The following is a 12,294-nucleotide window of genomic DNA, read 5'->3' on the forward strand; positions in this document are numbered from 1 at the left end:
GTCACTTTGTACAACACATGCTGTGCGTAGCAAGGCCCCATATTGTAGGCTCAAATACTTCTATGAGTCATAGTATACTTCAGAATGAGAATGACGATTATAGAATGTATTCCAACACTACCTGAGGTCTGTATCACTTACACCCAGACAAAAGAGAGAGCCTAAAAGGGTGCCGCATTCTTGTCACAAACTTTTTGCCCTGCAGGACTTTGAACACTAACAGTGATCTGGATTATGGTTTGCTTTTTTTTACTAGTGGCTGTGGTTAAAATAATCGTCTGACAACCAATACCTCACCTTAGAAATCTGTAGACTAATAATAATCAAGTAGGCGAGTCAAAATCGCCATTAATCTATGTATAAGACGCCTAGTCATTCCATCAGGAAGAGATAATCCAGTTTTATTTCTGACTAGGCAAGGAAAGACAAGAATAATGTTCCTGCTGTGAAAGGAGCACTAGATGGACTGCACATAACAATCATATCTAGTAAAATGGGTACACAAATTGATGATGTTCCTGCTGCGAAAGGAGTACTAGATGGACTGCACATAACAGTCATATCCAGTAAAATGGGTACACAATTTGATCTTACATGCGAGCCTCTCTAGTATACCACAAAAGGTTACAGCATTGTACAACCAATGGGAGGATTCAAAGAATTAGAAATTTCTAAGGGTACCCAGAATGGAAGATGAAGCTCTAAGTGGATGAAGATCCTCCTTGAATACTTATACTCACCAGCACAGCTGTCAGCTGACTGAGAATGCAACTGTACATCTTTTCTTATCAGCTTTTCAAAAGTAACATTCGTGGTTACCGCTCACATTCCATGGTTGTAACTTGTTGATAGACTTTAGATGCAAGAATGTTTGCAAAGAGCCGCAGCTGCTATCTGCTGAGTCAATGCCCTTGAGAGATGCTCATCAGCCAGAGTGAGTCAATGAGACCGATAAACACAAAAAGTCCAGAATGCTGAACTATATCCACACTTCAATGAAGGGATGAAGTCATTGATAATCAGCTCTGAGACTACAAATCATTGGGGCATTTAAGAAACTAAGGACTTTTGTGCTGGCTGGCAACAGACTTTCATACCTCCTCGAGACGTGGAACACCATTTGTCAGCATCATCCATTCAGCTACATTTGCCACCAACTAACAACTCTTCTGGAAAGATTTACTCTTAAGGTGCACAAAAAGTCTCTACTCTGCGAAGAGGAATTTCTTCCTTGGCAAACTCAATTTCTTGTCGCTTTAATACCACAAATCTTGAGGAAAGTGATGGGGCCAATCCTGTAAATGAATCTTCCCCATTCCCACAAAACCCACCACCAAAAATTATTTGAACAATGACACATCCAAAGAAACCTGCAAGTAGATTGAAGGTTTGAAGCAGCTCAAAAAAGAACAAGTGGAAAGGCACTGAGATGATACCAAGTCCAGAGGTCATGTTATCCCCCATGTCTTTTGTTGTGTGCAGTAAAAAGGTCCCGGAGAGAATTGTTACAAACCCACAAAGTTCTGTTATGATCTGGGAAGGGTTTTGCCGATCCCAATCCTGCAAAGCAAGAGAGAATATTGAGACACTGTTACATATAGATGCATCTTGAATCTTGAAATATAATTAGTAAGAATGGATACCTTAAACATAATGATGCTTGCTAATATTGTCAAAGACGTGAACATCACGTAATATATTGGGGATACAACTGCAGTATTAAAGGTGTCCAAAGCCTGTAAAATTTATTCAGAGCGTCAAGAATTACGATTCAAGATTCCAATAGGTAGTTACAGGTCTACCCTGTGCTGTACACAACTGCTGGACAAAATACTGTCATGTGAGGAAGGAGGGAAGAAAAGTATGACACATGGCGGTAAACAGCTTGCCTTGTTTAGATAATTCATTTGTGTAAGTATGCACGCAATGACTACTGTAGCAAAAACCCAAGTTTCAGGGTAGACAAGTTGATTCATCCCCTGAAATGTCAGCTTGAGAGCAATACCCAAAGCTTTGACACTCATCACCTGGATAACAGGGACATCAATAGCCACTTGAGTGACACACAGTAAGTAAATATTCTGATGAATTTGAACCAAAAATCCATAATTCTGAGGCCCCTGAAACCAGCAGTAAAATATGAGAGAGATCTAAATGACACTCTAGAAGGCCCCAAGGCGGCCAGATGCAAGCAAGTCTACTGTATTGAGATCTGCTACAAGCTCCTTGTTTGAAGCCAAAACTTGTAAAACATAATAATAATCTGCATCAAATATGAAAAGGAAAAAAAATCAATTTGCTTTCATCTCCCCTCCTAAGTAGTTGTCATGTGGACTAGTCAAGGACATAAAAAACTGATCCCAATGTAGACATACATTTTTCAACCACAGAAGGGGGTATTGCAGAGCTCGTGGGAACTAAAACTCTGTCATTGTGGTTCTAAGGAACTCTTTGAGGATTTATTCACGTTGTTAAGCTTACCCGAGTAAACATGCTGACTTTCCATACATCTTGTAAAATGTTTCACAAGATTGAACTTAGCCTTAGAATTATAGCCATTGGGAAAGTGGGGATAACCATAATCTTATGTAATTTGCCAATGCCTTGGTAGGTAGCCAATGTATAACCTCCTCTAGCATGCTTGGAAGTTGGTTTCTGTTAACAGGTTTGGAACCATAAAGACATTAGACTTTACCGCCACATTTTTTGCCTTATTTTCCAAGAAGCTGAGCTCTTCTCCCGTGCAAATTGTCAAACAGTAGCATAGGAAAAGGGACTAAAAGTGTGGAAAAGAGAGAAGACTGGTCAATTAGCCAAAAGTTTGAGCAAGATGCCCAAGGAACCCTAACCCTAGAATTCATGTATAAAAGTAATGAGCTTGAATGGAAGTGTGCAAACTTTTCTCCTCTACTTTTTTTCTCTAAAGTCTTGTGTGAGAGAGAGTGTGTGAAGAGTGTGAGATTGAGGGAGAGAGTGAGTGAGTGAGAGGTGAGCGACAAGGAGAGTGCCTCTAGCCTCCTCTCTAGTACTCTCTCATGCCCACCATGCTTTCTCTTGCATGACAAGGGCTGTAGAGAGTTGAGGGGCAATGGAGTGCTCACTTGGATCATGGAGCTAGAGCTTGCCACCTTCTTGGTAGGAGACACGTGACCCTATTCTCAATACAACGGATTGCTTCAATTCACATGCAAGTGACTAGGTGAGAGCTAGTTTACGATGTGTGTGTTCAAGCTCTTGAAAGAATAAGAGAATGCCCAATGGCCCCAACATGTTGAACATGTAGCACAACATTTTGATTCCATTGCCAAGGCCTAGGGCACGTGGACCGCGGATCGCTCGTATGGGTGTTACCACGCAATAGGAGAGTACTAATCGTATCAACTCCGAAATGTGTGCGACACTTAGTTAGGTTCGGTTTCATTTTCTTAATGATTTTTGGCAAATGCATTATGTAATTGATAAGTGGATTTTGTTTTGCCTAGTGTAAGATGCATTAAGACTCACGTTCTTTCTTGTAAATATTTTTCATTTTTATTTTTTTATTTTTAGGAAGTAGTGCCCATAACACCCTCTCTCGTACACATGCCGAAGTGTGCGACACATAAAAAAGAGAGAGTTACTCAAATTATTTTTCATTAATGAGTTTTCCATTTTAAAAAAGGCCGCTCGTGCCTTGTAGCACAAGAAGGGGCAAGGATCTAGTTGGGAGCCTCATTCTCAAGTGAATGCACTACATGGAGAAGAGAGTCGCAATTCCAAGGGGGTACATGCGTCAAGTGGTACCTTGAGAAGGGAAATCACCATGTGAAGGGGGGCTTCCGTCCTTATAAAAAAATAACCACGTGAAGAAGGGGGCTTGGGCCCTCCAAAGAAAGTTGTGTGGAAAGAGGGAAACAAGCCATGTAAAGGAGGGGAGTTTAGGTATTTGCAAACCTTGGGTGAAGGGAGGCTTTTTTCTTTTTAACAAACACTTGTTGCTTTTGGAAAGAAGGGGGGCTTTCCTCAATTAGTCATCCCCCCCCCCCTCTCCCTCCTATCATCATTGTCTTCTTCTTCATCATTCTCATCTTCGACTTTCTTCTTCTTCCTCGTCTTTGCCTCCCATCGCTGATGTGCAGCCGCTGCAACTCATTGAAATCCACCACAATGCTTGTCACTGCCCTATGTAGCCATCACCACCGCAACACCTACCGTCACCACACTTATGCATGTCGCCACCCCGCTGTTATCATCGTCGCCACCCCTATGCCATCACTACACTTGTGCTTGTCGCTGTAAAGAAAAATACCCTAACACAAACATAAACAGAAACCGTACGACAAAGCACAGACTATTAAAAAGAACATAGTTAGGGTTAGGGTTAGAGTAACTCAGAGACAATGAACACAGTGAATAAATGAAATGATATGACTACTAATAATACAATGCTCATGCAGCAAACACACTATGCAATGAATGAATATTGAACCTCGAACTCCTATATCTCTAGGATCAGGGCAGGGGTAATGAGCTAGAGAGTGTGTCGTACTCCGAACGGATCCCGAATCGTAGCAAGGCAACCTCCGGATATCAAACACCAGCAAACGTAGCAGTGAGAAGCTGGATCTAATGCAGACAGCAATAAGGAGAAAGAAAGACTAAAAACGGAGCCTGCAGGAGAGAGAAAGACTAAAAACGCAGGAAGGACAGCTTGCAGGAGAGAGAAATACTAAAAACGGAGCCTGCAGGAGAGAGAAAGACTGAAAACGCAGGCAGGACAGCCTGTAGGGGAGAGAAAGTCTGCAGCAACTGCAAACAAGAGAGAGTGAGCTGTCAGGGCGGCAGCTGGAACCTGCAAACGCAGCAGTTTGCTGGAGTGGCAAGCTGTACGACAGCAATCAGTTGCCAGGCAAAAACAGCAGCAATCAGTGTGTGGAGGGCTAAAAACAGGCGCCAGACTGTAGGGAACAGTGATGGATAACAAGGACTGAGATGTCCTCCATGACCGGGGTGTGGGCAGCAAGCTGGTAACACCTGAAACCTGCAAAAACGAGATTGTAAAAGAGTGGAGGGTTGGTTGCCAATTTATAGAAAATTAGGATTCTAGATCCTCTCCCACTTAACTTTCTCAATCCGCTCCCTGTTTTAGGGTTTTGGCTAAAATAAGCCTAAAATAAGCATGTTTTGGGGTTGTTTAAGTGGCTAAGTGCATTTCTTAGCACAACAAACCAACTCAGGCCCAAAATAGGTCAAGAAAAGTAGGCCAACCTAAATTTTGATTTACCCCAAGGCGTCCCACCCCAAAGCAACCAGGGCGTCAGACAAAAGGTGCATGTCGGTTGCTCAGTGGCCTACCAAGACTCCAGAGGCCATGGATATCTTACCAAGGGAGCCCAAGTGATCACCCCAAAGAGGTCAGGGCATCGGACCAAGGGTGCTTGTCGGCTGCCCAAGGGCCTACCAAGGCCTACAAAGGCGGATGGAATCAACAATGGACTTGTTTATTTTGTTTTCTTTTTTTTTCTTTTTTTTCTGAAAAGTGTTTTGAAAATACATAAATAATATAGGGGCAGTGGCCGATTAAGTGATAGATAGGAAAAGATAAAGAGAGTTTTAAACCCAAGTTATTTACAAAACTAGAAAGCCAATCCCTCGCACTGACGAGGATAAGTGCCTAAGGACGATAAAAGTGAGTGTATGTGCCAATCATGTGTTGAATATGTGAGAGGCAAAAAAACCGTGGGCTTAGCAAGACAAGCAAAGCAAGCAAGGGTAGGGTAACTGCCTTTTGGAGAATTGCCATGTGTTATGCTACGAATATGGTGGATCCTAGAGTCGACCACTCCAAAAGACTGAAAATGAATAAATGCACACAGATGCATGTTGACATGAACAGAATGCCAATGCATAGGGTAATGCAAAGGGAGATGCAAGATATCATGCTCATGCAATATGCTATGCAACGGTGCCACTGGGACAGTGCCCTCGCAGGGCAAGTGTTCACTTGTCCAAATGCCATTTTACAATCAGGTCATCCTGATAGTGTGGATGAAGTTACAAATGCCCATAATACAATACAAAAGAATAAGTGAATGTAATGTCTAAAAAACTGTAAGCATCATCACTGTCACGATCAAAAGTAGGAGTCGCCCCCTCTCAAACTGGAAGGGAAAGCAAGAGGAAAGCACCCTCTCCCTGTCAAGCTGAAGAAGTAGGGGAGGGTGTACCCAAGCCGATCCTGGGTAGCAGGTACTGAAAAACCGGCCGGTTGACCGCTTTGGTCAAGATATCTGCAAAATTATCTGATGAAGGCACAAACTCTAGACGAATAGGGCCTAGCTCAACCTACTCTCGAGAAAAGTGAAAGTGGACTCCCACATGTCGTGTCTGTGGTGTGATGATCGGATTGCCCGCAAGGGCAATGGCACTCTGGTTGTCGCAATAGACAACTATGGGAGAGTCACATGGAAAATCCAGTGCCGCCAGTAAACTCCTCAGATAGATAGCCTCGATGGTGCCATCGAAGAGAGCCCGGTACACAACCTCGGGCGTGGAAGCTGCCACCATCTCTTGCTTACGGCTAGACTAAGAAATGGGAGCCGTGCCCAAGATAAAGAGGTAGCCGCCATGGGCACGCCGAGTGTCAGGATCTCCTGTCCAATCAGAATCAGTGTACCCTTGCAAACATAAACTAGAACCATATGTCAAGCCATAAGAAAAAGTACACCGCAAATAACGCAACATACGAAGACATGCAATCCAATGTGACATCCTAGGTGCTGTGAAATACTGACTGAGTATGCTAACTGAGTAAGCTAAATCTGGCCTAGTGTGAATTAACCAAAGAAGTTTTCCTACAACAGAACGATAGGTGAGTGCATCGAAGGGCTGTCCTAGGGTATTCTTCAACAAGTGGACAGTAGGATCAAGAGGCATGGCCACTAGCCGTGTCTGAGTCGAAGTGGTAAGCTTATCTATCTTGTCATCAGGCGTGTGTGTGCACACACAACACTCGAAGACTCTGAAATGGAAAATAACTGACAGTAAGCCAAAAAATGCCTCATACAGGGTCTTCTGAGGAAGAGCCGCAGTCGGACACCGATTAAGGATGTACACCGAAGTGTTAACAGCCTCATCTCAAAGGCGCTCAGGAAGCTCTCTTGCGAACAGCATAGAGCGTGTCATTTCCATGACTATGCGGTTCCTACGCTCTACGACTCCATTCTGACACGGGGAGTTGGTAGAGGTGAGCTAGCGAGAAATGCCATGCTTGTGTAGAAACTCGAAAAACTCGTGGGAGATAAACTCACCACCGCTATCACTCCTCATGCACCCAACATGATGACCAATCTTGTTATGAACTAGCAACACCCAAGCAGAAAAATATGTGAAAGCATCTAACTTATGCTTAAGAAAGTACACCCACATGTATCCAGAATGATCATCCACTATCAAAAAGAAGTACAGCGCGCCGTTCAAAGCAGCAGTGAATGTCGGCCCACAAAGATCAACGTGAATCAATCTAAGAGGCTCCTCAGCTCCATATGTAGATTGCTGAGGAAATGGGATACGGTGCTGCTTCCCGAGCTGACAGGCTTTACAGACATCTCGAGCTAGCTTCAGGTGTGAAAAGCCCTCAACCAACTCACGGCATGACAACTCGTAAAGTGAGTCATAACCAAGATGCCCTAAGCGAAAATACCAAAGACGCTCATTGTGCGTAGACTCCCGAGATGTGGCTAAGGCCTAGAAGCTATGGAACACGGAGCCTTCAGCGGTCGGCTCGGTCAGAAAGTGTGTCATGTAGTATAGGCCATTAGGCTGTGCCTCACCGCGAGAAAAAACTAAACCAGTCAAAGAGTCAAGGACCTCGACTGTAGTCGCTGTAAAAAAAACTGCTCGCCCCAACCGGCAAAGCTGTTGAACAAATAACAAGTTCACCCCAAGCTAAAGGACATGATATATATTGTCCAGCGAAGCCAAATCCGGACCCTTGTCAGTGGCAAAACTGACACAACCTTAAGCTTGAATCTTGACCGAGGAGTAGTTTCCTACACGGACCGCCCGACTGCAAGGGCTCGGGTGCGGAAAATGTCCTCTATGGGAGTCATGCGATGTGTAGCTCCACTATCTACAATCCAAACAGAAGCTGAAGTGCTCGGCTGTGACAAGTGGGCCTCTGCAGTAACCTCGTCGGGAGGCAACTCACAGATGTGAACAAGACTCACATCTGATGTCTCTATGGAGACGATATGGGCCTCTACAAACCAGTCAAACAAGCCCTCTGGAGTTGAGAACGTTGTCGACTGAGATGATTGTGCGGTGGCAGTGTGAGTCTGACCTTTAAACTGCCCCTTGCCATCACCCTGCCTCCCCTGCTGGGGATTGCTCGAGTGAGGGACAGGGGTCTGAGACTTAGGTTTTAGTGTTGTGACTCGTACCTTTGATCAACACTCCTCATCAAAATGGCCAGTCTTTTGACAATGTTGACAATACCTATTCTTTTTAGGTATCTTCTGCCACCCATGTTTGAGTTGTGACTGGGAGTTTCCTTGAGAATCCCCAGATTGATTTAGCTTCTGAGTTTGATTTTGATTTTGATTTTGAGTGGAGGTTTGGTTTAGTTTGCCCTTCCCTTGTTGCCCTTTCTGAGAATGAGCAAAAAGAGCCCCCTCTAAAGAGGAATTCATATGAAATTGATCGAACAACCGTGCGTAACGCAACAGCTGACACTCAAATTCATAGAATGTAGGCATGGTAGGCTTTGAAACTATTCCTTCCACAAAATTGAAGTATTTCTTGGGGAGTTTATTTAGAAACTATGTGACTTGATTGTTAGAGGACTTGGGAGTCCCTGTAGTGGAGAATTCAGCGAGGAGACGCTGATACTCAACCAACTTGACTTTCAAGTCATCCCGGTCAGTGATTTTGAAAAGCTGAAACTCATGGTCAAGATTAATACGACAGGTCCTATCTCGAGCCGCATAGCGGTCAATCAAGTGTGCCCATTGCTCTGACGCCAAGTCAAAATGCTGAAGCTGAGAATGAAACTCTGGCAATAAGCCCTGCATCAGCTCGACAATAGCGGAGGCATTCCTAGCCTTCCATAAGCGGACGACCTTGTATGGAAGAAATGCGGAATCAGGTTGGGGTTCCAACCCCTACACTAGATCCCATAGGTTCTGTGAATCAATGACATGTCTCATCAAATTCGACCAAGTAGTAAAGTTTGACCCGTTAAAACGAGTCTTCTCATTAAATGCATTCTTGGCAGAAGATGAGCTAGAACCATGAGGTGTCGAGTGGGTGGAGTAAGATGATGGTGGAAAATATGGTGGAGGTGAGAATGTCTAATAAGAGTAAGAAGGAGGGCAAAGAGGTGGATAGGCAGAAGTAGGCTGAGTGTCCAATGAGTGCCGATTGATGCGGAGGCACTGGAACATCAATGTTTCCATAAGTTACCGGTATAGGTGGAGGCACTAGGACACAGTAGCCTTGTCCAAAGTAAGGTTGGGACACAGCATTATGACCAGAAGGTCCACTAGGCAATGCCATGGAGGCAAACTGTGAAGGCAATTGATCCACACTCGGGAGAGACTGAGTGGGATACTCAGGCTACAATGATCCTGAAAGTGTGTATGAGGTAGATGAAACACCACTCGGCTGAGAGAAGGATGAGGTCCTAAAGGATGTACCTATGTTTCTATAAACCCCCGATGTGATGTGTGATGCAATATGAGATGTCTGAAATGGAAATATAAATTGTGTAAATGGAAGTAGTGAAACAGCAGAAGAATGTGGTGGGATGGGTGGGTTTTAAAAGTGAGGTGTATGAGGTATAAATTCTTTTTGTTCATTTTTATCATTTAAAGACTGAAAATGAAACTGTGAAGATGATGATACACCATATAATGAAGTGAAAGGAACACCAAATTCAATCTGATTACGTGAAGTAGACGGAAAAGAAGGAAGGACAGAATAAGAGTTACGTGGCTTTTTCTTATAATCCCCGTGACATGTGTTAACATACAAGAATTGATCCTCTAGAGGACCTTTTCCGAGTCAACAAACTGGACTCTTTCTTCCACATAATCTCTACTAGTATATTGCAAAACAGAAGAGGTAAAAGAAGAAGGCACAAAAGACAAATCAAAAGTACCTTGCACCGGAGAGGACGGAAGAGTTTAAAAAAATGGAACATACTCCGGATCTTGCTCTCCAAGAGGAGGACCCATCCCTGATGGAGATCTCGACGTCCTTGCAACATCATCAGACTTACGCGCAACATCTGAAGAGTGAAATCCATATATACATTCATTTAGAAGCTTTTCTTAAAGGTCAATCCTTCGGTCGAGCTCCTCAATCTTCTTTTGTCGATAGGCTATGATCAATTTATATTCCTCAGTGGTCAGCTTGCTTATACTTTCTTCCATATACTTAGATGTTTCTCCCACCATGTCAGAACTTTGTGGAGCAAGCTGATCGGCCCACTCTCGCTCGGTTCTTGGCATAGGCTGATCTGGAGATTGAATCGGTGTTGATGTGTTCGAAGTCATTTGAACCTACTGTTATTCTTGCTTCTTGCAAAGAGCTTTCAGATCAAAGACCTAGATTCTCAAAGAGTACCAAGCTCTGATACCATATAATGAAAAATACCCTAACACAGAAACATAAACAGAAACCGTACGACAAAGCACAGACTAATAAAAAGAACACAGTTGGGGTTAGGGTTAGGGCTAGAGTAACTCAGAGACAATGAACACAGTGAATAAATGAAATGATATGACTACTAATAATTCGATGCTCATGCAGCAAACACACTATGCAGTGAATGAATACTGAACCTCGAACTCTTGTATCTCTAGCATTAGGGCAAGGGTAATGAGCTAGAGAGTGTGTCGTACTCCGAACGGATTCCGAATCGCAGCAAGGCAGCCTCCAAATATCGGACACCAGCAAACGCAGCAATGAAAAACTGGATCTGATGCAGACAGTAGTGAGGAGAGAGAAAGACTAAAAACGGAGCCTATAGGAGAGAGAAAGACTAAAAACGCAGGCAAGACAGCCTGTAGGAGAGAAATACTAAAAACGGAGCCTACAAGAGAGAGAAAGACTGAAAACGCAGGCAGGACAGCTTGCAAGAGAGAGAAAGACTAAAAACGGAGCTTGCAAGAGAGAGAAAGGCTGAAAACGCAAGCAGAACAGCCTGCAGGAGAGATAAAGACTGCAGCGACTGCAAACAGGAGAGAGAAAACTGTCAGGGCGGCAGCTGGAGCCTACAAACGCAGCAGTTTGCTGGCATGACAGGCTATACGACAGCAGTGCAAATGAACAGCAGTCAGTCGCTAGGCAAAATTAGCAATAATCAGCGTGTGGAGAGGGCTGGAAACACGCGCCAGACTGTACGGAACAGTGATGGACGGCAAGGGCTGAGATGTCCTCCATGACCAAGGTGTGGGCAACAAGCTAGTAACACCTGAAACCTGCAAAAACGAGATTATAAAAGAGTGGAGGGCTGGCTACCAATTTATAGAAAATTAGGGTTCTAGATTCTCTCCCACTTAACTTTCTCGATCCGCTCCCTGTTTTAGGGTTTTGGCTAAAATAAGCCTAAAATAAGTATGTTTTGGGGCTGTTTAAGTGGCTAAGTGCATTTCTTAGCACAGCAGTCGCCACCCTGTTGTCATCATCCTCGCCACCCCTGCAACCATTGCCACACCTGTGGCCCATAACCACCTTGATAGACGGCTAGCTGTCCTCGTGGCCCCCGTTGCTACTATTACAGCCGCACGTCTGGCCTTGCAAGACAGGCCACCACTACGATCATCTGCCACCACAATCACTCCGCCTACAGGCCATGTGGACGCTTGCACCCCCTGTCATCATCGTCACCACCCACCATCCTCACCATCATCATCATCTCCTCTACTATCACCACCACCGCTATAGCAATCATCTCCTCCCCATCATCTTCTTTCCCCCACCATCATCGCCATCCTCACTCCCTATCCCACCACCAGCATCATCACCATCTTCACCCATATCTTCTCCACGATCATCATCACCATCTCCTCTGCCATCATCATCTCCCTAATCCCTATAACATGTATCGTTGTGCCCCATGGAGAAGGAGAGAAGAAGAGAAGAGAAGCAAAACCACCATCGAGAGAGGAGCAGCAACCCAAAGCCACCACACAACACAAGCAGCATCGCCAAGGACACCATGGCAACCCAACAGCAACCACAAGTAGGGTATTTAACCTTTTCCGTGTGAAGTTGTTGAGAAGCAAAAAATCTTTGACAGGTTGGGAATCC

General features: G+C 44.3%; 1 protein-coding gene across 1 annotated transcript in view; it reads right to left on the minus strand.

The window, feature by feature from the left end:
- Positions 1–432: 432 nt before the first annotated feature.
- The window catches only part of LOC148019587 (putative magnesium transporter NIPA4), a 46,013-nt gene continuing 34,151 nt past the window's right edge, over positions 433–12,294 (minus strand). Inside the window, exons 7-10 of the mRNA XM_087699599.1 lie at positions 1,890–2,027; positions 1,644–1,736; positions 1,437–1,560; positions 433–1,307 (exon numbers count right to left, since the gene is read on the minus strand). Coding sequence (XP_087555725.1) covers positions 1,186–1,307; positions 1,437–1,560; positions 1,644–1,736; positions 1,890–2,027 — 477 coding nt within the window. The 3' untranslated portion in view covers positions 433–1,185. The remainder of the gene's footprint in view (positions 1,308–1,436; positions 1,561–1,643; positions 1,737–1,889; positions 2,028–12,294) is intronic.

This window comes from Lygodium microphyllum, chromosome 19, assembly GCF_053477565.2.
Source record: "Lygodium microphyllum isolate KBCC chromosome 19, Lygodium_microphyllum_v1.1.10, whole genome shotgun sequence".
NCBI classification, from domain to species: domain Eukaryota; kingdom Viridiplantae; phylum Streptophyta; class Polypodiopsida; order Schizaeales; family Lygodiaceae; genus Lygodium; species Lygodium microphyllum.